At 38.1% G+C, this 24,786-nt stretch overlaps 1 protein-coding gene across 1 annotated transcript in view; it reads left to right on the top strand.

Annotated features, from left to right (window-relative positions):
• Nucleotides 1-24,786, top strand: part of LOC110469389 (uncharacterized) — a 262,624-nt gene that overhangs the window by 56,640 nt on the left and 181,198 nt on the right. The window contains exon 2 of the mRNA XM_077783555.1: nt 5,783-6,006. Coding sequence (XP_077639681.1) covers nt 5,901-6,006 — 106 coding nt within the window. The 5' untranslated portion in view covers nt 5,783-5,900. The remainder of the gene's footprint in view (nt 1-5,782; nt 6,007-24,786) is intronic.

Below are 24,786 nucleotides of genomic sequence, written 5' to 3' on the forward strand. Positions count from 1 at the left end.
GGTTGAGTTCCAATTAAAAGACAAAAAGAAAATAAAACAAAAATGTTCCCTTGATATAGATTATTTAGTGAGTCATAAAACTTTAATTTATAAACAGAAATGTTCTTAGAATTTGAGAGGCAGAAAAATCTTTTGTGTACAACTACTTTTGCATTAAAAGCATTCTTGACTAAGAATATATCCCAAGCATTGTCAGAAAAAAAATTACCTACACCCAAGGTAGCATAACTTGCTTTAGCATTAGCTAGAGAACACTCAGTCTACCTCTATTGGCTCATATACTAGGGAGCAATGTGCTAGAGAATAGGGAAGGGGTTAGCGTCTCTTTTGCATGCAAATTGCTGCCATTCTATTTTTTAATGTTTCCTAGTCCTTTTCCCCACCTGGATCCCATGAACTTCTATTTAATAGATGTGCAAGAAGTTGTGGTGCTGTGCTATGTGTGTGTTGCCTTCGGTTCTTGCAAGGGGTCAGTCAGGAGTACGGAGCTCACAGTCACAGCACTCTAGTTTAGCATAAACTTTTCTGATGGATTTAGGTGTAATATGAAGTAAAAAATATTTCTCGTAAATTCCTTAATCCCAAAACTGCAGATTATCTCAAAATAATACTCAGTCTTTACCTAAAAAGAGGAAGACAAATTCCCATGATGTGTCATTTTTACATACAGAAAGCAACAATCTCAGTTCCAGCTTTGAAACAAAGTAGTTCCAATAAAAGGTAGATTGAATCAATCACTTTGCAATATGCATGTTAGGTCCAAGAAAGGATCTTTGCCCAGACAAAAAGCTGTCCGGTTTTAACTCTTTTTTTCTCCCCAGAAATTTATTGATGGAAAGTCTTCTAGATATCATTAACATTAATGATATATAATTAATAATTTAATACTTGGGCCTGAGATGTTTGCATCTGTTGCTCCCAGGAGAAGAAGATTTTTCTATTTCCTGCCAGGAACTCTGTATGTGATTCAAGGATAAGCAGTTCATCCCATGACATTTCTTTATGCTCAAACAGACAAGGTGACACATAAAGCCCAGGGGCAAAGGGAAACCTGATAGCTAAATAGCTGAGCTGCAGTCGGAAGTGGTGAATTCCCTAGACCACAGGGAAAGCTTCCTGTTCTTTGTAGATGAGCCTATTATTGGAATACACTTGCCTGCAGTTAATCTTCAAAGTAATTAAATGGAAAGGAAGCAATTAAATCACTGAAAAGGAATTGCATCTGGTTCAGAGGGAAAAAACCAGGCTTAGGAAGTATTTCAATGATAGTATGTACTCAGCTAAACAGGTATCTTCCTGTTTTCACAGACACTTAATATTTATGTGATAAGAATACCTTGTGGAAATCAAATGAGGTTGAAAATCAGAAGTTGTCATTACTGTGGCCTAGAAGTACCAAGGAGAGAAATGTTGATATATGTTTTTCCCATGATGGGATAAAATTGAAACCTGGGCCCCTAACACTTACCTTGCATAGCTTAGCCTGGCACCTTGAAAGTTAGTAAAGGAATGGACATTTACTGCTGCTGAGAATCTAACTCAGCATTTCAGTAAGCACATTTCAGAGAAGGAAGACCATTACAATGACAATGATTCATACCGGTCTCCAAAGAGAAGATATTCAAGCTTAGAAAGAGCTTGTAATGATTCCTTAAAATCAGGTGTTGGGGCTATGTGAAGCAGGACAGTGCCTTTTAAAGATTGGCAGAGATCTTTAACTAAATTCTAATTAACTAAATTTTAAATGTGTTGAAAGAAGCCCTTGTTTTATAATACTCCTAAATGTTTGTACATTGAATTTATTAATTGTGGCAAGACAGTGAATATCATTGTATTTTTAAGGTGCATGTTTTGCTCAGCCTGAAACAAGGGATCCCATATATTTCCCCAGTCTACTATAATAGCATAATTGCTGGAAAGCCACCAAGAGGGTTTTGCAGTGAAATGCTCATCAAAGCTCTTACTGACACTGGAAAGTACAGTAGTTAAACGGGTTGTTAAACAATTAAGAGATAGTTAAAAAACAACTGTATTAATTAAAAATCTATAGTTGAGAACAAATATTCTGTTGCAAGGGCATAAGGAACCAATCTTCTAGTTTTCTTTGTCTTTCTTATGTCTTTGGAAAGACCCTACAGTTATATGGGATCTAACTGATTGCACCATTGCTGTCATCTAAGAAGCTGGAAGTTGGGCTAGCATAAAAGCTGATGTCCCCATAATGAGTGAACAGCTATAGGTAAAGTAGAATAAAAACCTGGGACATTAGCAGTGAACACTGGTAAGTGATGGTTGCTGGGAGCAAAAGGAGGTGATGCAGAAAAGAGAGCTGACATGGTTGAAACAGTAGACTCAAACTATATTTGTGGGAAAAGAGTAGCAAGAAAGAACTTGGTAGCAGGAACTAAAACTAAAACCTGAGAGGATGAACATTCGGATGGGACACGTAGGTGTTGGACAAAAAAGGCCATATGTGACAGGTGATCGAGTGGCAAAGGTGCAACATTTTTCTCAGATAAAGACAAATATTAGCAGAAAAATATGTCTGGATTGTTGACTTAAGACACAAACATTTGTTCCTGGGACAGGGAGATAGGACTAAGGGTCTTCAGGAGAGAACAGAAATACTGACTGTTTCCCAGTAAATGTTACATAAAACACTCTTGGTGTTACCTGAAATTCGTTCACTACCTAACAAGAAAAATATATCATTCATGTTATATATAAAGGACTAAACGTTACTTTTAAGTACACATAGGTGTGCTCCTATTGTGTTAGCACAGTTCCAAACAGGTCCTTGATGTAGGTCTAGAACCTTTATTTTTATCTTGTATCAATTTTTATATTGCTGTCTCTCCTCATCTCAGAGAATTGAATGCAAGATGTCAGTCAGCTAGACTACCATTTCCTTCATGATCAGCCCCTCTAGCTACATATGCAGTGCAATAATGCAGATAATTCAGTACTTGGATGCTTAGCTCCCCACATACTATTGTGTATCCATTGCAGACCTTAACAGAGAGGAATTTTAATACTCAGATTGCATAATATGAAAATTATTCAAATGAGACATATTAGTATATTATACAATGTAGTTTTGTGATTCTCAATATAAAATATTTACTTGCATTCTCAGAGACTTGTCTGGTAGCACAATTACAATTTAATTTTGTGTAATACTTCCAGAAAGGTCCAGTTTTTTGGTACTCACTTCAGAATAGTCATGGCTTGTCATATTTATGTTCAAAAGTACTGTGGGCTGTTCTATTTTTATTTCTATTCAGATGCTTCCAAAAAAGAGTATGTCTGCGGGAAGGCAGGTTCTTCAGCCCATGCTGGAAAGACTCTCAGCAGCATTAGGCTTCCTGTATGTGATGCAAGGACTAGCTAAGGGGTAGCAGGGAACCTTTCTATCAAGAATCTACTTTCAGCTGTCTTGCCAAGCTGGAAGGTTTCGGAATAAATTTCATCTGTTCAGTAGAGACTACGGAGATTTTAATGAACAAGCCCTATTCCTCCCCCATGCCATCTGCAGCAACATGCTAGAAATCCACTAAACTGCCAGAAAATTATGCTCCCTGTGTAAATGCAGGTACTGCAGATGCCCTCCAATAGCTCAGTGAGATGCTGGGCATAAGGAAGAAGGAAGAGTGTGGGGAGAGAGGAAACAGCGGGACTCAGCAGTTAGAGATGAATTGGGAGAATGGAGGAGGAATGGGACTAGAAAAAAAGGAACATAATTTAAGAGTAGATCTTCATATACATATGGGTATACATACAAGAAAAACTGAATTAAAGTTGATCAGGCAGCCTTAATAGTGTAATTTCTCAATTTGGTGTCTCTGTCAAAGGGACACCCTGGTGTCCCATAGAAGCTTTATGATCTTTTAGGCTTAGTTCTGCTGCCCACTCTACATCACTTATTACTATTTGCAATGTCCTGTGTGCAGTAGGCTGACAGACATAGTACAGGGCTGACAGAGTTGTACATTGCTAGACAGGAAGGATAGCCTGATGGGTTACTCAGGATACTGTTGGAAATGATAAAACTTTTAAATTTTTCCTTTGTATCTTTTGTCGGGATTTTGTTCGCCTTTGCCCAGCTGGAAGAGAATTGAAGTTCCTCCTCCTAAGACTTTTCATTGGTGAGGCCTGATGAGTTTTACATCTACACAGACTGGGAGTAGCCAGGTGCTGTGTCTCCCCCTCGAATCCACGGGGACTGGACCCCTGTGGAGCCCAGCCAGCTGGGCAGTGGGGCGAGTCGGGCAGAGGGAAGGAACTTCTCCTTGGATCCCGGGGGGCTTGGAGAAGCTCCCTCGTGAGTCCAAAGACGAGCTGGTCCCACAAGCAAAGGAAAGAGGTGCTCTCCCTCAGGATTAATTCCAAGTTTAATGAGGTCCTGGAGAGATCACAGGCCACATCTGACCTTGAAGGGCATCCAAAGCAAGAGAGAGAGGGCCCTACCCAGAGCAGCCAGATATAGGGGGGCGGGGAAACCCGAGCAGCCAATGGGGGAAGGACATGGGAGCGGCTCTTGGGGGGCAAAGCCTCAGAGTGACCACTGAGGAGGGGGTCTGGGAGGAGTCCCAGCCAGGGTCCAGTTACCTGGCGACCCTGGGAGAAGGATCTGGACAAAGGGGAAGGGTCGCTAGGTGATGGACACATCACCTGGGAGGAGACAGGGGGATGGGTTGGGGTTTGATGGACATACAGGTACTGATGGGAAAGCTGGGATGAACCAAACAGGTACAAAGAGGGGATATGGAGGGACAAACCATTATGAGGGGATATACAGTGCAAACACAACTCTACAGCCTGGTCCTTATCTCCTTGTATCTACACGGGAGATAAGGACCATGAACGGACATTATCTCCAAACACCACCCCCTGGAGCAGTCAGAGACACCTGGTCTGGGAAAAGACTGATAAAGAGAAACAAAGAGTGGGGACCAAATTAGCATCGAAGGCAAAGGTCTCAATAACCAATAGGAGGTTAAATACTAAGAATTGTGCAATTTAAGATAAATCAACAGGAATTTCTTTGGGTTTTGTCCTGTGAAAAGTCTGGTAAAGGATTATATGTGATGGAATGATTTTCACTGCACAGCCAGGGCATGCATGGATGAAATTATTTCTATTATACATCCTGGCTAGAGTAATCCCCTGGCCAATATAAAGCAAAGCCTTGATTCTCTAACACTAAAAAAATTGTTAGTGTTGGAGAGTTTCTGCTTTTGCCAACTTCGGTGACAATACTAGACACCTTTGTAAGGGTGCATGAATTGGTGTCAGTGAATTTTTTTGTGGGAGTACCTATTCACGGGATGCAAAGTGCCATTTGGATTACTCAGAATCAACTTCATGTCTGGCGCTGCTCTTCAGCTCAGCCTTTATCAGCCCCCTGGCATGGCAGACACCATTACAGTTAATTTTTGCTGCTGCAGTGGATTCAAGGGAAGTGCTGTCAAGTAGACACAGATGAATGTTACCTTAAGGTTATTTGAATCCATGGTAGAATTATCGGCTTAGACCCTGGCTGTTTAAGTTTCCTATCTTGTTCACAAATAAGCCTTTCATATCTCACTGAGAAACTGAACACCACAGTGCGACGGACTTGATGAATTTTTTTAAGAGCAAATTGAGTAATTTTTCTATATATATTCTTGCAGGTAGAAGCCCTATAAATACCATCTGAATTAACACACCCTAAATTGTGTCAAACTTAGATCTTGATCATATTCTAGTTGCATATTCATGCATGATGTTTCTGTCTTTTCAGCTCTTTTGGACTCCTGCATGAGCTCGAGTGTATTCACTCCTACTGCAGCTCGACTGTTACAAACAAACATCACTAAAATATTTTGAAGGAAGTATGCAGATGTTCTGCAAGGAGCGTGATGCACTGTCTACAGGGAAAACAACCTCAAGGTTTTATCTGGAACCCTAATGGTTTAGCTAAGATGCTTCTTCTAGGAGAGAATACAGGACTCATGGAAGATAGAGGTAAATTATATCTCTGTTCCAGAATTGCTAATCTTACGGCTGAAATTGCATATAACAGCGGGTATGTCTCAGTGCTGTTAAACTTCACTTAGTTTGGAATGCTGGCAATAAAAGGACAATTTAATTTACATTTTTGGCCTTTTCTAACTTACTATAACTGAAGAATGACTTCCCAATAGGCTGTAGAGAGCAGTTATCTCTGCAGGATGCTAGTCTGGCTACTGCGAACAGGGAACAGGAACACATAAACAGCCAATTGATTTGCTGTGGTTTTGATAACTGCAGCATTTGTCTTACTTTATGTCAGGAGATATGGTGGCCATCCTGCCACTGTGCTGCATGGGGATTGTAGGACTTTGGAAATGTTTAAGTTTGATTGTTTCGTCTCTCTAAAAGCAGATATGTCCCCCCTCCCTCCCCCCCCCAAAATGTATTAAACTTGTCTCAGAATAGTAGCAACAAATAAGTAATAGGTAAATCAATAAATACATCAGTGACACTGTAGAATCCTCAACTCTTATCTGCATCCTGTAATGAATGAAATCCTTGAAGCCTGAAAGGACGGACAATTCATGATTCTAACTTGTTTTTTCCCCACAAGTGTCATGTAACACCTTGAATAACATGGTGCAGCTGCCAGGCAAGTAGGCTAAAATCACAAGACTAGTGAGTACAAGAGTGAATGCATGAAGCAAGTAGAACTGGACAAGTGTTTTATGCCCTCATAAATCAGAATGCTGGCTCAGCTCTTGTTTTGTGCTATAGGGGAGGTTAGGATGCATTGCAACAGATTACCTAATGAAGCTACAATATTTTTAATTAAAATTTTTATCTATTTATCTATCTATCTATCTATCTATCTATCTATAATATTTTATCTCCATTTACTAGATTTTAAAATCAACAAAAATGAGCTCTTCAGTGATGTAATTAGTTTAAAAATTCAGCAGTGCTGATGCAGATAAATCTAGGCAAGAATAAAGAGAGTTGCTGGTAGATGCATGGTAACCTTACACAGAAAGAATAGCAAGGCACAGCAGGGATGCTTTCTGCTTGTTAGAGAAAAAAAATCCTAGGGAGAGATATAACTGGGGGGGGGGGGGGGGGAAATAATTTATATACATTTGTGGATTGACAAGTGTGCTGACCATATATAGGGAGAATTATTCTCCCTTCCCAGACTGGAAAAATGAGTGGCCCCCTGCAGGGGTCCTTTAAGTCCAGGGCTGGTGCAGTCACACTGCACACAAGCATGCACAGTGATGACATAACCTGCCAGCTGGACTTCCACAAAGGAGCCCATGTCATCTTTTGCTTCTCAAAACACTCCAGAGGCTTTCAAGGACTTCGGGAAACTGGATATAGCCAAGAGCAGCTGTTGTAACAGGTGTACTATCAGTGATCCCTCAGGGTTAGATCCACAAGGGACTAAAACTGCCATGAAGTCAAATTTTTAGGTCCCAGCTTGTGGATCCATGATCTTCATATCCTTTTATTTTTCAGCCTTCACTTATATTTGGATGTGCGTAAAGCTCATCAGAATTAGGAAGACAGAGGAAGCTGCCAACACACGGCCTGAACTAGGGTTTCCTTCTCCCTGGTGAAGGCTGCCAGCAGCCAGACGTGGCTCCTGCCTGTCCTTACCCAGAAATTCCTTGTGCAGAAATTTCACCTCACTTCACTGATGGAAACAACCCCAAGGTGGCAGATGCCCAGGGCATCTTCTCGTCTCCAGTGGCCTGGAGCAAGTTTGACAGCCTTTATCCGCCATGTGGCAGAGCTTGGTGGCTGTCACCAAGGTGGGAGGAGGTTCTCACCAAGGTGAGGTGAGAGGCTGTCACCAGGTGAGAGGGGGTCAATCCCAGTGCAAGCAGTCACAAAGTGCCATGGTAGATAATGGACCTACTGACAGAGGCAGGCACAAGGCACACCTCCCATCTAGGGAAGCACACAGTGGAAGTATGATGCACTAGCTGTGAAATATGTCTTTTGGTGATTCATCCTATAAATTAAAGGTTATCTTAATTCTTTTCAGTACAAAATGTACTTCAAAGAGTTATTTTTCTGGTATGAATCACCAAGCTAGTCCTCCCTCTAGGTTAGCAACAGAGACCAAACTACAAGTGGTCAGGAAAAATAATATAATTTAACTTCTTCTATCATTTTGAATTAGGAAATGTTTAAGAGAATATTTTCAAGGGAACTAAGCCACCAAGAGTTGAATTCAGGCTCTCCTAAATGCAGACTTTATCCAGCACAGATAGATCATTTGCCAGGTCTGGGTGTTTCTCCAGCCTGTACTGGGGCGTGGTAGGGGCACGACTGGCTGAGAAAGGAGCTACTAGCTAGAGGAACTGTGGGCTTAGCCAACTCTCAGAGACATTTTAGAGGGAGTGTGAGCAGCAGGAAACTTTGGAAGTCTCAGTCTCGCAGGAAGATATCAGATGGGCAATCTGTGGAAAATGTGCCAGGGCGTCCATAGAAGTCTGTGGCATGCAGCTGGGACACTTGGTGGAACAGGCAGAGAGAAGCAGAGAGATGGGTGAATGGGTCAGATCTTCCCCTAGGCTGCCTTATTTTAGTCAAAACTCTGACAGAACTGCATATTCCTGCAGAAAACTGAATTTGCAGCTTTTTTCCAGGGGAAATATTTCTGCTAGTTTTCTTTAATTTCTTGATTTTTAACTCTAAAAATCTTAGACCTTTAAGTGCAATGATTGCAAGCTTTATTTAGAGGTATCTCAAGCCTATTCAAAGCTCTCCAGTGTGCTAACTCTGAATGCTCAGATTAGGTTTGAGCTTTGGAGGATGGAGACAGACCTCTTGATTTGAATTTGAAAGCAAAGGATGAAAAGGATAGTGAGAGGAAGTGTGGTATGCTTACCACAAGGAAGAACCATTCTCACACCGACTGAATGGTGTGGTTATGAACTGGAACTGTTTTTAACAAGGTTTTCTGAACTCTACCTAACTAGCTGCACAGTTCAACCTCTGAAGAAGCATCTGCCTCTATCTGCCCACTATATCAGTCTTGCTTTACAGCTTTCTAAGTCAAATAAATGTGTCATCTTTATTGCTTTATACTGAACTTCTACACACAAAAGTATTCTAAATAACTTTTTCAAATTCAATCAAAAACAGCCTTCTATATATATTCTATTTTCAGGACACTGAAATCAATATTTTCAGGACAAATGTATACTCTTCAGAGTACTGTTTAAAGTCAATCTCACCTAAAGATGTGAGAAGGCAAATAGTTCTTGCTATAAAAATGTGTCTAGATGGGCAAATGCCATCTTTCATTATATGACTTTAGATTTGAAGAGGTCTTATTACATTTCTAATTAAATGCCTGTCATTAGAGAAGGAAAAAAATCTGAAATCCTCTGAAAAATGAAAAAAAGAAACAAAGGAAGTGTACATGTTGAATTTTATGTGAGTAGAAAAAGATTTTCTGCATAAACAATTTTTCCTGAATTATTTATATTTTTAAGTAATTTACAATTATTTTTATGGTTAATTTTAATGACGTATATTTGTTAGCTCAGATATCGGCATGCAAACCACAATACCTGAAATGCCAAATTTTGTTGCTCTCCAAAGCATGATAAGCTTCTGTGGTATAGTGACTGTGAAGACATGTTGAGATGCTCATACAAACACATGCCATAACAAGTGGTTATATTGAGTTTTGGAGAAGTAGATGAAGTTGATTGAGCCTCAGAGAAAAGTTACATTTCCTGGTCTGTTTTAATGTGTGAGATTATGAGAATTTTCTCAATCTGTCCTTCCATTCTGAAAAGATGTTCACAGAACTGACCAGCAGATGCTTCATTGTTGTTAAACATCTACCAAAATAGTAAGGATACCATATGACAACAACTCTGTATGATTTTTTGCTTTGTTTGATTTCTTCTTTCAGGTTTAAAGCTGTTTCATGCAAAAAGCAAATAACAGAACTTTTTGTGTTCTGTACATAGAAGATGTATATTCCTTTTACAATACTGTTGGTTTACTGAGATTTATTCAAAATTTAAAGAGTGATAAGCATTGTTTTTCACTGTTGTTTCATTTTTATAACCTGATCCATCCTCCATGAACAGCATCAAAACTCTACTAGATCCAGCCAAGAATTTTCATACATATATTTAATGTAAAAGCATAATTTTCTTGCTGCAAGTGATCTTCAGGTCAAATAGATAAATAGATATTTTGGAACAGTGAAAAGATAAAAAGATTATTTTCTACCTTTTTTCTTTACCCAGCTGTGGTAAGTCCAAAGGATGGTCTACATCTCCTCATTTTGATGAGTGTTTTAGTATTTTAACTAGTAGAATAGAACTAGATAATTCTTTTAGGAAAACTTCATATGGTTAGTCTTTCTCCTAGCTATCTCTTGAATGTAAAAGCATGGCCTCTACATCTTCAGTTTTGTTGTTATGGATTTCTACACCTGCTCCTTGTGAAATACAAGCACATTTTCTTGGTTTCAGAGAACACTGGAAATTATATAGAACTATCTGATAGCCTAATAATTCTTTTATAAATCATCAGGTTAGGCTTGACTTTACATATTTCATTAGTATCCCTTCAAAGAGCAGGAGAGATTTCTTGGCAAGACTCTAGCAATTTCATCATTGGAGAACTCTTAGAACTTGCTAGACAAACATCTATTTCAAGCATCATAAAACAAATTAATCTTACTTTTGGACAGAATGATAAATTAGCCCTTAGCACACTTTCTGTCCCATGATTAGATCATGTTTTCTGAAAAAGAGCATATAATATGATTTCTGGTTCTGAATCAGGCTGGAGATTGACCCTGTTGACCAGATGGTCAGTTTTCAGCAGATTTGCAGGGTGTGTGGAAAAGGAAAAAAAACCAAGGGTGGATTTAAAAGTGAACATTGAATAAAACTCTATGCAAAATATAAAGAACAGCAGGAGAGTGTAAGACATTCCATCACCTGAGAATCCAAGAATTAACTCTTTAGCCCAGCAGGTAGCCTGACACAGCTCACAGAGACTAAAAAATAGTGAAAGAAAAAATTTTAGCTGCTGTTCTGGGGTGGGATGAAAGAAATTTTAAGTGTGCAGAAACATAATTTTGGCCATTCTCATCAGCAGTTTGAAGAGCAAAAAAAGACACATGATATTTATCATAGTGCTAAAGTCTTAGAAATTAAAAATAACAATTATCAGAAAAAATCTGGAAAATTTGTTAGAACATTTGTTTTTCACCCCTTCTCTCTCAGCCTGTGAAAGCTGAGAAATTCAAAATCCTTTGTATGCAGTAGAAATTACTGTCTGTGCTACAACAACATCTGGTGACTCAAAAAGAGTTTTGGCCTTTTGTAGGCAAATGCATACCCGGTATGCACAAAAGCTATGCATTTCCTACAGAGTTCAGATCCCTGTCACAAAAGAGAGGAATGACATATTGCGTTTATGTGGGGTAGGGTGGGTTTTTTTTCCTTTCTTTATCTGATTTTGTTTGTTTTGATGTTAAAATTGTGAAAAAATGCAAGGTAATAGTATATACATTGCTTGCAAATCACTCAGGAAACCTATAGTACATATCAGAACTGAGTCCATCACTGCCAAATGCCCTTCTGTAAGTATATAATGATTTTAGTTTAAGCAGACAGTAATTTTACAATCAGATCTAAAAGCTGCAAGAGATCACTTGAAGGGATCCAATGACTGGCCCATGACCTCTGCTGATAAACTATGTAGGAACCACGTGAGAGGTTGTGCATATATTTGTACGTATGTTTGCGTAGCCAGTTGTGTGCATTTAAAATGGAGCTACTGCTTATGCAAGGAGTGCCTTTCAGGTACATGTGTCTGAATCAGCAATGCAGTTTATCAATGCGGAAAACCTGAACAATTGAAGTAGAAGACTACAAGAGAGAGAAAAAACACTTCTCATGATGCCTTAGAAGATACAGAAGATATAGATTTCTGTATCAAATGTCTTAAGCACAATCTCTAGACACTTCAGAATATTGAAGGAACTTCATTCCCTGCTTGAGAGGTTTTTTGGATGAAAATGGAAATCTGCTACTGCATTTTAGAATGTAATTATTAAAGTGAAAAACTTCATCAGACTATTGTGAGCACTTGGCCATCCCATGTGAATCCATAATTCATTGTTCTACAAGGTCACAGATCACCATGACATCAACAGGTTCCAGAAGATTTAGCTTGGTTGACAAAACAAGGAACAATATTAAATGACCAAAATAAAAGAAACACTATGTGGAGACAAGGAAAAGAACCAAACCTGAGATGTTTCCTGTAGTCACACAGTGTGCAACAAACACTGCATATAGTCAAACTAAAATAATCTGTTTGGTGAAGACAGGAAGATAACTATATGAAGCAGCTGGAATAGGATGGGGTTTGAGTTAAATAAATAGATATTAAACATTTTTCACTTCCATTCAGTGTTAGAAATATCAAAACACAAAATCCACAATACATGCTAAATTTGTGGATTAAAAAAAGAAATTAAAAAAAAATCAATTTTTTTTTTCATTTGGTGGAGCTTTCAGCTATGTTAAGGGCATATCTCCCTGAATTGTAATAGAAATGTTTTACTATCCATTGTCTAATTTGTAAAATATTTTATTTGGAAATAATTGAGATAAACTCCAAATAGGAAGGTTTCATTTTAAGAAATGTCTGATCACTACTTTATTATTATGACACTGATTTGTTAGAAAGTGTCCTCAGTTCTTTAGCATTATTTAGCTAAGGCAATTAACACAAAGAATATAATTGTAAGAAATCTTTACCTGAAAGAAAGAAGTTGCTGGAATTGATTAAAATTACAGGAGAGAGATTATTTGCTATAATACTTAGCATTTCCATAGCACTTCCATAGGCAGGTTTGCTAAATCTTTGGCAAAATATATTTGAGTTTGTTCTACAGGCTGTGCTCCTGACAGTTTCCAGGCACAGATAGCTGTGGAAACTGAAGTCATGTATTTGTTCACTGTTCAAGGATAGAGTTCCTGAAGCAGATCTGACCTGGACCAAAGCATGGCTCTATTTATATCTTTATGCCTACTGGATTCCCAGTTGAGCATTCCTGTTTTGCTGCCAATCCAAGGGTTACATTTTCCAGCCAGTCTCTTCAGTGACTGAGACCTTCCCTACTGCCCTGTCAGTCATGGTGGGAATCAGATTACGCAAACATGGCAGAAAGATGGAGTGCAGTAGAGAGGAAGGTGAAAACACTGGCTGTGGAAGGGACACCATCTGTCCAGCTGGAGGAACTCAGGTTTAGCTGGAGGAGCTCTGTTTTTTTTTTTTTTTTTTTTTTTTTTTTTTTTTTTTTTTTCTGGCTGGTTGATATGACAGACAAGATTTATGAAGAACAATAAAACTGAATTTTATAGTAAGAGCACAGTGCCTTCACTCTTCTGAGCTGGTGGGAAAATAATCCCCTGAATGAGCCTACTTGCAACTATTTACTCAGCAGAAGTATCACCATCCACTACTGGTTGCCACCAACGACTTATTTTGGATAAAGTCTACACTGGTATTTAATCAAGGTAGACAGAGTGGGGACTCAGAAGTACTACTCATAGCTGTATCTGAGCAGAAGCCCTGAACAAAAAGCCAAACAGAAAAAGAAATTATTTTATTGCACATTGGAATATTTTTCAGCTACTCTTACCTATGCTGAAGGTTAAGGAGAGGAAATGTGACAGAAGAGAAGCAAAAAACCCCTGTAATTTAGTAACTAGAGTGCCAGGAGGCACCTGTCTCCTGGAAGAAGATGGAAGCAGGGGATTTGGTACCTCACTTTCATGTGCAGTGTGTGCAGGGGATTGTAAGCCTTGCTATGAAAGCTTTCATTGCAACTGAGGGACACCTTGGGCTATGCAGCAGAGAAGCACCAAGCGGACAAATGAAACTGAGAAGACACTGGTTCCCACACAGGCAGAGAAGCAAGGAGTGCTCTGTCTCCTTGATGCCCAGGGCCTGCAGTTTCCTTCTCTGAGAGAAAGCTGGGGCTTATCTTCCAGTGAAGGGAGCACAGTCTGCTCTGAGCAGGAGAGCTGCCTTGCTGTACAATACCTGCCTGCAATTATATAAGAAAAAAATACCTGAGAGGGACAGAAAAATAAAAATAAGAAAGAAAATATAGAAGTGAGTAGGCTTGGCCAGCTGAGCAGAGAGCACTTGCATGCCAGGACATCCTCTCAGGGCCGCTGGGATGTTTGAGGAGAAGAAAGCATTTCTCTCTCATCTTTTCATGTCTTAACTGCATTAAACAGTGGAGGGAGCATGAGATTGCATGCACAGGTTTTCTGACTCTATCCCAAGAGGCTAAAAGTTGGGTACTCATTCACATCCAAAGCCAAGAAAATTTCTCAGAATAAAACTTTCATTTAAAAGTTTGACTTTCAGGACACTCTCTGAGGAATGAGAAATTTTTATTGCATCTTTGATTCAAAATCATATTTCCCATCTCAAAGGTAAGTTTCCTGAACACTGAGGTGAGAATGGGAAGATACGTCTTTCACATCCTTAGCTGAAACACTCAGGTGAGTGAAAATGAATTAAAGTTTACTGGGGGGAATAAGGGAGACAAAGAGGTAGAGCATGATTTGAGCACCAGGTTCAGGGTTCTTAGTTTACAAAGGACATGTCCTGGGTTACAATATTCTGTGTCAAACAACAGTTGCTGTGTTCTATACTAAAGAAAAACTGTCCCAGCAACAGAGACACCACGACTCTGTTTTTTCATCCTAAGCTGATGTCTTAACATTGGACTAGAATATTTCTTTGTTCTACTGTCATCTCTTCTTTTGATTCAGCAATCCCCTTTATAGAGTGACACAGCTTGGATGGAGAGAAAGGGGAGAGAGAACGTGGAGAGAAGGGTCAGTATCAAAGACTATAACTTGCCCTTTGCACCAGGCTATGCTGCCACAGTTGAGACATTGTTCTCAGATCCATCTTTCCTGGATCTGAAGATTGAATTGAACTACAGGCTCTTTTGCATGGGTGAAACCTCCTAGAGTAAAGCTATTTAAAAAAAAAAAAAAGAAAGGTGTGGGGGGTGGCATTTGTTCTCCTGAGTCTTGTGCAAGAATGATTCCTACTACTTCTTGGAAGGAATTGTTTCCCATTAGATTGTTTTAGAAACACTCCAGCCAAACCTTACAGAATAGACCTCACATTAAACAGTGAATACTAAGTAGAAGAATGCTCAGTAGAGGAAGACACAGTTTCTGAATCTTAACAGGGCTTAGTTATGAGCAGCAGAGACCTGGCCTAAAGCCCGATGATGGTTTAGTCCCATACAAATTTTATTCTTCTCCCCCTTCACTTGTCAAAGTAGAATACACCCAGTAACATCTTTTAACTTCTTAAATATTTCCCAATGCTTGGATTCTTTGATCTGTTTTCATCTTCAGATACCTCCTATTGAACTTTTGGACTCACTTCAGCCTCTAGTTTGTTCTTTTTATTTGTCCCTAGCATACAGCTGAGGCTCAGTTTACTGACTGCCTGCTCAGAAGGAAGGTGAGTCTTTGACTTTGGCTGCCTTTAACATCACCATGGCCTGATTTTTCCCAAAAGGCGCAGGGTTAGGCCATAAGTAAGTAGGGATTGCTGGAATTGCAATTGTGGGTGCAAGTGCCTAAATCCTTCTTAAAACCCCTACTCAGCACTGTAAGGTTGAAATCAATAAACTAAAGCCAGGAGGTTCTGAGGCAGATATGAAAAGTCTGAGGTAAGGAGTTTAAATAAGTGCTGGTGGAACTGGTGGTTCCTTTTCATGATGGGGTAGTAATTCATTAATGCTGGAAGCCTTTGTACAGGGACTATATGAAGTCTTTAATTAAAGTTTATTAAAATGGTAATTTTGAGCCCTGATAGTTTAGAATAACAATTTTTTCTTTCCTCGCTCTGCATCTGAAAACCTTTAAAATACTTCAGTGAACTGCAACCTAAGTAATCCTGCTCCTATTTTTAGGGACATAAGCCCTGGCTTCAGCAGGGCCATGGCAGTTAGAATAAGAAGATTTTCCAAGTGTGGAGGATTAGCCTTTGCAGCAGTTGTATGACAAAGCAATATAATTGCCAGTGATAATATGGAGGAGGAAAGAATTTATCATTTATTACATATTCATATTTGCCTTTTTTAAACACAGCAATCTATGAAAATGCATCCAAAATGATGCTATGTTTTTTGTTTTGTTTTTGTTTGTGTATTTTTTAATTACTCAGAGCTTTCAGTTCCACAAATGTCTCACCTCACTGCAGAGCAGAATAGATGAGTACTAGATGCCAGTTCTGTCCTGGAATTGAGAACACTAAGCATCACAGTTTGGGTCCTGTCTAATCCTCTGGTGTGGAGTTAACCTGCTGAGACCTAAAAGCTTCTCTCTTCCTGGTACTGATCTTTGTAATCATGAGGAAAGCAGCTAATTAAATACACAGATGAAGAGACATTTTATTATTCAGTTCTTAGATATCTATACTAGTTTTAAAATCTGTGCTCCAGCTAAGCAAGTGAGTTAGTGCCCTTAAATTTTATGACATCAGTCCTGCACTGGTGAACCTGCAAGAAGACAAAGGAGATAAATTACTGATCAGCAAACCAACAGAAGATAGTGCAGAAGGCTAAGAAGTAAACTTGTCATTAAAGCAACTCACGACTTTCTCCCTTACTCCCCTCAAACAAAACACCCAAACTCAAAGCTCTGTTATAGTCCAGCTGGTGAAACACACAGGGTTTCAGAACTAGAATGGATAACACAAGGTAAGAAATGTGGAGCTCTGTATTTTCACTGATTTGGGATAAATCTTCCTTTTCAGTTGAAGAACTTTTCAATGTAAAAAGAGGACAACAGCAACATCAGATATTCTTGGTTACCATAATTTAAATGTTCATTTGGTCCTGCATACATTGTCTTGAAGTTCACACTTTGTAGATTTTTCATATATCTCCCTTTATTGACACAAACATCCATAAACAGATCTCTTTAGACTCATGTATGAGTGTTTACAGCTCCAAGGGAATGCACCTCTATTTATGCCACCTTATAGCATGAAGAAGCTATTAATTCCTGAGAGAATACCCCATTGTGTGCATACTGCAAGCTGCTGGAATGATTTTGTGCCATGTGTCCTTCTTGTGGTGCCTTAGGTCTCACAGCAAGATGTTGAGCTCAGTGGGAAAATAGGAGAGTCTTAAACACCTGAAGGCTTCTGTAAATGATGGTAATTGCTAATGGGCAGGTGGAACAGCCAGTCAGAGACTTCTGTACAGGAAGTCCCAGGCATCTTCCTTTTCCATGCCAGTGCTTGCTGCAGGGTATCGTAAAAGCTCAGCAAAAGTTCCAGATGCTACATTTATTTCTGTGGAGAGTCTCATGCATTTTTATGACCAAAAAGATACTTTGTGTTTTCAAACAAATAAAACCAGTAAACACGTGTGTATCTTCCTTAGTGAGTTTAACTGGTACTTATTATGAACAATTCTGATTTTTAATCTATTTCACTGGGTTGGACATTAGCAAAGTTTTTGTCCTCTGATACAGACCCACGGTCAAAGTTACAAAGGCATCTTTGGTTCTGATTGATGCACCCAGTGGGATTTTCAAAACACCTGAATGTTGCAGACACCAAATTTTCATCGCTGGGGCAGAATCCTAAAACAGACATATCCACTAGATGACAAATTATCTAAAAATCTGTTGTGATATCTCCTAAATTTCAGGTGTCAGACCTATTATTCCCATCAAAGAGTCCTAAATTTTAGCTGGGGAATCTGAGGTTTCTACAGACTTCATGTGAGACTCCAGCCCTTATCTTTGCTTTGCAACAAGCAACTTGTCAATGCCTAGAGTTAGTTAACTCTAGTTGACTAAGAAAGTTTTAAAAGAAATATCTGAAATACTGTTAATTCTTATGACTTAGGCCTCAGATTCAGACCTTCATGATATTTTGATCAGTTTTGCAGCTACAGATAAGGTAGATTTTCTTTTGTTAGGATTTTGTGTTTGTTTTTTTTTTTTTCCCCTCTGAGATTAGAGAAATCTTTGGCTTCAGCTTCTTTTTCCCTAGACATTACCTTGAGCATCATCCTGCATGGTGATCTGGCAAAACCAGTCTTTGAGCTACAGTAAACTCAGCCAGTGGGTGTGAATAAATACCAAATACCATAAAACAGAGAGGAGTGTATAATGAAGTAGTTTTGGGTGCTGAAGTAATGTGTACAACTTGAAAAATTGATTTCTGGTCTGAGCTCTTGCTGTGAAAACTTCTTTAGAGTTTTTAACCCATTGGCTAATAAGAGGGTGAGATACTGAGGATTACTGCCCAGGATTATCAAAAAACATTACCCCTAATACTCCTTGCTGGATATTCTTTTCCCCTAATGATGCCACTCAAGTTTCTCACAATGCAGTGCAGGAAAGGCAGGATGTTGTCCATCCTATCAGGCTCATTCATGCTAGTCTCTTGGATGTGTGGGTTAACTTCCCTCAAGTTAAGGATTCAGGATTCAATGCAATGCTTCCTACCTGTTCTGTCACAGAAAACATCTACTTCTGCTGCCTCAACTGTAAAGAAATGGTTCCCTTACTTTGCAAGTGCATTGAATACCTCTGCTAGAGGGGGGTCTTCAGCAGGTGTGGTGTGTGCTAAGCACCAACGTACAATACATGGGCATATGCTGAAGAAACATGTGGAGCCTAGAAGAACTCTTAATTAGGAGGCATCTAACAAAGTTTATGTGCCTCAAAATTAAGTGACAGAAGGATGCTGCCTTTGAATTTGATCGGAAATTTCAGTTCCTAGAGAGGCACTTACCTCATTCTTTGAAGAATTAATTACAAGTTTAATTTGGAATTCTTCTGACCTCTGAACCCTAAGTAAAGAAAGAAAAGCTTTTTCTTTACTTCTGCCTTTACTAACATCACTCTGGTGGTTCAGTTTGTCCTCTATAGAGTCTCAAGGCTTCACTTGTGTTGTGGCAGTCTGGTTTGACGTGTTTGTCAACTTAAACATCAGCATGACACTGCAGCAGAACACAGGTGATTTAGGTGTAAAATAAAATTAATATAAAAATAGTGCAGGGAAATTTCACATTATGTCAGAGACCCTATTCTGGCATAATTCCATGCCCTACAGAATATCCTTCCATTAAACCAATTGCAAAGCTTATATGCACTAGAAATTGAAAGAAAATGTGGGTTTATAACTTAATCTTCAATATTAGTTTGTCCTTTTTGTTTTATTATTATTATGTGGGACACCTTAGGAGTCTCTTCAGAGATTATATAATTTCATTCTTGGTTTTCCATTTTAGAGTTGTCAGTGGAACAAGTAATCTTCATAAATAATTTTGACCTGAGGTCTCCTCATCAACAATGAGGACCATACACTGAAATATGGTCATCTTTCTTTTGAATGTGTCATGAATTTGTTAATCTTCAGGTCACCCTCTATGCCACTCGGATAAATTATAAGCCTAGAGAGTCTGCAAATGCTGAGCAGAATCTCTCTCTCTGTTTTTTTAGTACTTTTTCCTTGCAGCAGTGATTTGTTTCATGCACAATAATTTTAATTTATCAGGATATGTGTTAGGCATTTTGAATAAGATCAACACTGAACTGAACTTCCACCCAAACAGAACTAAATTAATCTTGATATTAGGGGAATAGTCTTTAGAATACTAAATCTCCATTTTACAGAAATGTAGGAATTTCACAAGAAATGAGACTGAGATATTTACAAAATCATTTATTGACACGCTTAGCTGATCTTTGGATTAGAATAAGCTTTTATTTTTTTCAAATTTCCTCATCACTGATTATATTTGTTTTGGCTTGTAATGTGCAAAACAACAAATTTCTCTAAATATGGTTCATTAGGGTTTTCACACTATGGTTCATTATATTGCTACCTCTTAGCTAGATCCTGTTCTAGTGAGGCAAATCCCATGGGAAGCTGCACTTAGATCAAACTATGCATACCTAATATGCAGCTGAATTGCTTATGAAGTGCTAACGGAAGTGGCTGATTTTGCTTCTAGTGAAGTTGGTAAATGCAGAATAAATCCTGAAATGAGTATGTATACATGAGCAGTATTTGTTGTGCACATGTACCTTTACCTGGTAGACATGCTAGGGACAGGCAACACTGCTGAGCTATGAATATGAAGACAGCACAAACTTTAGCAAGACTAACAATCTTTGAAATGGAAGAAGTAATGGTTCTAGCTTCCCACATTACTTATGCTGCAATAAAACTGGAATGCTCTGGTTAATAGTATATAGCGCTTGCTCCTAATGATATCTTCCTATTGGAAAATATGATTTTAATGAAATCAAAAGTGGTTAGATGAATTTGCTTATTTCACTGAAGAATCAGAAAAACAATTTTATACCTTAAAAATATCCTCTTTCCAGGTCTGTAGTATTTTAAAATAGCTTTTGTATTTTAAAAATGCATAAAATCAAAGAATCACAGAAAAATTAATGTTGAAAGGAACTTAATCCAATCTCTTCCTCATAATGAGCTCAATGTTATACTAAAACCAGTCTATAGAGCATACAACTGTAGAAAAAAATCAGATGTGAGACAAAATATTGTGATTAATCATAAAGCAAAGAAAACAGATAAATTATGTTTTCAAGAAAATTTGAAATTTTCTGCTTTTTTTCTGGTAAGTTATGATTGAATATTGAAAAGATAAGTTTCCCAGGAAGCAGAAGCTCTTTTATAACTCACTTATAACTTCAGTTGACAGCATCACAATGTAGTAAAGGTTACACAAAAATATAACAACCAGATTCAGCAACTGAAAACCTCAAGTGTGAAAATTAGAACTGGTCAAAGAGTTACACTGTTGTAAATACTGTGGTTGATTTACTCAGAGAGAATATTGGCTGTTCGTGTACACAAGAATAAGTTTTTATCCTAGAAGAATAGAAATCCAACTTGCATGCTGAGCTTAAGCATAAGCAATATGTAATTTCATCATCAAATGGACTAGTTTATTCCAAACAGTGAGGTTACCTCCTCTTTGAATTACTTCTCCTCTTCGGATTCCTCTGCAACTCTGTAGCAGTATTTTAAGAACCAGAATTCCAGAATCATTACTTCTGGTTTCCCAACCATGCTAAACCCTCTTCATTCATTTGGTTCTCAGAGTCATGAAAAACTCTGTGTCTCTCCTGTATCAGCTTCTTGAAACAAATAAAAGTGAACGAAAGTTAAACCACCATCCTGAAACATAAAATGAAATGAAGCAAGTCTTTCCACATCCCTCTTCCCCACACAGTTGATACCATAACCAGGGAAAGGGACATTGGCTTTTAAAAGCAGATTTCATGTATAAAAGCTGTGGATCTTAGTTAAGCACCTAATACCGTCTAGAGTGCTTTCTTTTAATTTTTTGACACTTTGATCAGACAAAATGCTGCCGGCAACTTTGTATAGTATTTTGATAGAAGTAAGATATGAACAAGCAATTCCTGTTGCAAGCATGACAAGAAGAGACAGTAAAGGCAAGAAAGCAGGAAACAAACACATACATAAAGACTCATAATAAAGAGGAATAAAAATTTTAAAAGTAAGAACAATGAAGACAAATAATAAAACCAAAACCAAATGGCAGTGGAAAGAATCTAGAAGATTGAAAGAGGAAAAGTGCAGTGAGAAAGCAAAATGAAGAATACAAAAAATAGAAGACAAAAGGAAAGCAAATAAAAATGAATTATATAAATCTATGCACAATCACACTGCACAGAAATGAAAGTAGAACAGCTAGGGAGATAAGGAAATAACCCCCAAAAAAATGAAATATGTGCTTTTGGAAGCTGGGAACAGCAAACAAATTCTGTACTCTAAATTAATAATGAAAAGCAAGGGGCAGGCCAAGAATTTTGAAAGACATTTCTTGTTCACATGCTTAAAAATGTTTCACATTCAGTGATTTTAGGATTTTTTTTTTAGGCTTATTTTTTTGATTCTTTGAAGGTTTGAGTTAGTTCATCCACCAAAAGCTTTGTGGAGGAACCATTGCTAATGTTTGGTGGATAACAGTGAAAAGGCTGTTTTCAAATGCACAAGCAGATGCAGGACAGAGGGAAGGGAATCACACCTGGGGGTGTTTCTGTTAGGTCATCTTCTTAAATACCCATAGTAATCTCCTGGTTGGGTTCTACCACTGTACTATGTATTTGAACATCTGAAAACTCTTGTAACATAGTGAATGATTATGATGCCCCAAGAGGATCAAAAATTTCAACATCACTCTGAAAGTGTCGCTGAAAAATGAAGATAATGCAAACATGTCCTAATTCTGTATCACAGACTACTGTTTTTTTTCTTGTGATTCCCTATCCTTGTTCCCCTAAATTCTTTCACTGTCAATAAAGATTTCCACTTACTTATTCTAAGTTCTGTTTTGGTCTTCCTTCCTCTCCCCCTCCTCTTTCTGTTGTGAGTGCCACTTTGGTGGTACCTGTTTAGTAGCACAGGGAAAGGAGCTTAGGAAAAGCAGCTGGGAGCTGCACATGGGTGGTGAGTGAGGAAAAGTGTAGCCATGTAGGTATATCTCCACTCCCTCTATAACAGTCCTTCATTATTGCTTCTTGAATCCTTCTATCATAGGGCTACCTAAATCTAAATATGTTCCTCAAAATACAGTTTTCAGCTGGGTTCCACAGATCCAAATGATGCTGAGAGGTAGCAGATGGAGGTAGCCTGAATCAACTCCCCAAGGACGGGTCTGCCACTCCAGCAGAGAATTGTTAGAGCTTTTATAACTGCCAGACTATAGATCTAGGTGACAATTTCCATCTTCAGGGAGACATCAGTATATATAGGTTTCAAAAATGTAAGTTAACACTAGCTTCACTTTTTATTGCATGATTTATAGAGGTTTAATCATATTCACACACCATATTTTTGTGAGACTCCAATTCTGTGTGAACAGCATTTTTGGTCAAAAACCAGCAAGGTTTATTGAGTGAATATACACATACATGTATGGATATATTTTTTTAATCTCATATTGACAGTTATTGAAATACTACCTCCAAAGAAATAATAACATCCTGACATCTCCTTTTCTTATTCTAACCCGAGAAAAAATGGAATAAAATAGTCTATCAATTTCACAGCAATGAAAGAATTTTTTTTTGCCTACTTTGTTAATAGGACAGGAAATTTAACTGCAACATATATTACTTTGTTCTTTAGGTACAAATATTAAAAGGTAAAAGTGTTAGCTTGTGGGGTTTCCTGACATCCTGGAGCAAAAGAAAAGGAGGAATATAATTATGTTTAACCATATTAAAGGCTAAGGTAAAGCATGTGAATTTGTATTAGCTAAACCAAATCACTCTACTAGCTTTTGCCCTAAACAAAGCAATTTTAGTAAATTCTGTCGAATGAAACCCAAGTGGGATGAAGTGCCAAGTGTTTTGCTGCCAACTCTGTGAATACTGTTGACATTATCTTCTTACTTTCCCAGTTTAATAGAGAATCAATTGTAAGATGCTACAGAAGCTCAGTTCCATGATCATTAATTATGGTTCTGTATTACTACAAAATAAAATGTTGGTTAACTACAAAATAAATTATGGTTCTGTATTAACTACAAAAAAAATAAAGGTAAAACTTTTATTATTTTCAAATGTCAAGTTAAGCCTGTACAAGGCAAATAAATATACTGAAAATACACCGAAGAATCATTGCTGTTGGCATCATTGTTGGTTACAAAAGTACAGTGTTGTTACAGCTGGGAAAAAGTAAGGCAAAAGACTGTGGCATGAAATGCTGTATTAAAATTTACAGTAGTCTTCAAAGACAGAGTTGTTCAGGAAAGTGCTATGAGGTTAATAGGTAAACATAATGACTATAGAAAGCTTTTTTAAAAATTTCAAACCTATAGTGATGCTTTTATCCTAGCTTTGATTATTAAGCATAACACTTCACGTGATATGAGGGTACGTTGATTTGGAGATGTGAGCCTATTGCAATCTATCTATTAACAACTGCAGCAGGCTTTACTTTTTATGTTGGAAAAATATGTTTTTCCCCCTTGCCATGTAAAACATCCCTTTTGTTGATTTGGAGGAAGCAACCTGTTAAGAAAATTCCTCAGATTTGGGCTCTAAATTTGAGTTTGCACGACTATTGGGAATAGATGTTATTCAGCAAGGTTGTCCTTAGCTCTTTTTGCTAGGATAAAACCTACTTTTGGGCAGAAAGGGAGGCTCAGACAAAGTGTCTGTGGCTTCATGGTTTTTATTGCTGTGCTTGGGATGAAAAGACATTTGTGGTCTAGCTTCTGAGGGATATAATATGTTCCTTGTAAATATTAGGTCACCCGTTGCTGTACAGCTTTATGCCTGAAGTTTTCTGGACAAAGAAAAGTAAACCCTGTGACCCTTCTTTTGAAGGGTTTGAAAATGTACTTTGCATGTACCTTTCATTACACAGCATTTCAATAAAAGAAATAGAGCTCGATAACTTGCGGCAATATTCTATTTACAGATTGTTTATTTTTAATTATCTTCTGCCTGTAATGCTTACTGTCAGACTATATCTTCTATACACTTACACAGATTGGTATTGGCTGAAACAGAAATAAAATAAAATGGTTTGAAATTTTTCTTAAACACTTGGCTTTTTCAAGGCTTCACACTGCAAATGGAGAATATGGCATTACAACTAAAATGTTTTGGTATGGAAGGCTGTCATGGAATCTTAACAAGTTTATCAGTGTTTGGA

The sequence above is a fragment of the Lonchura striata genome, chromosome 5 (assembly GCF_046129695.1).
Source record: "Lonchura striata isolate bLonStr1 chromosome 5, bLonStr1.mat, whole genome shotgun sequence".
NCBI lineage: Eukaryota > Metazoa > Chordata > Aves > Passeriformes > Estrildidae > Lonchura > Lonchura striata.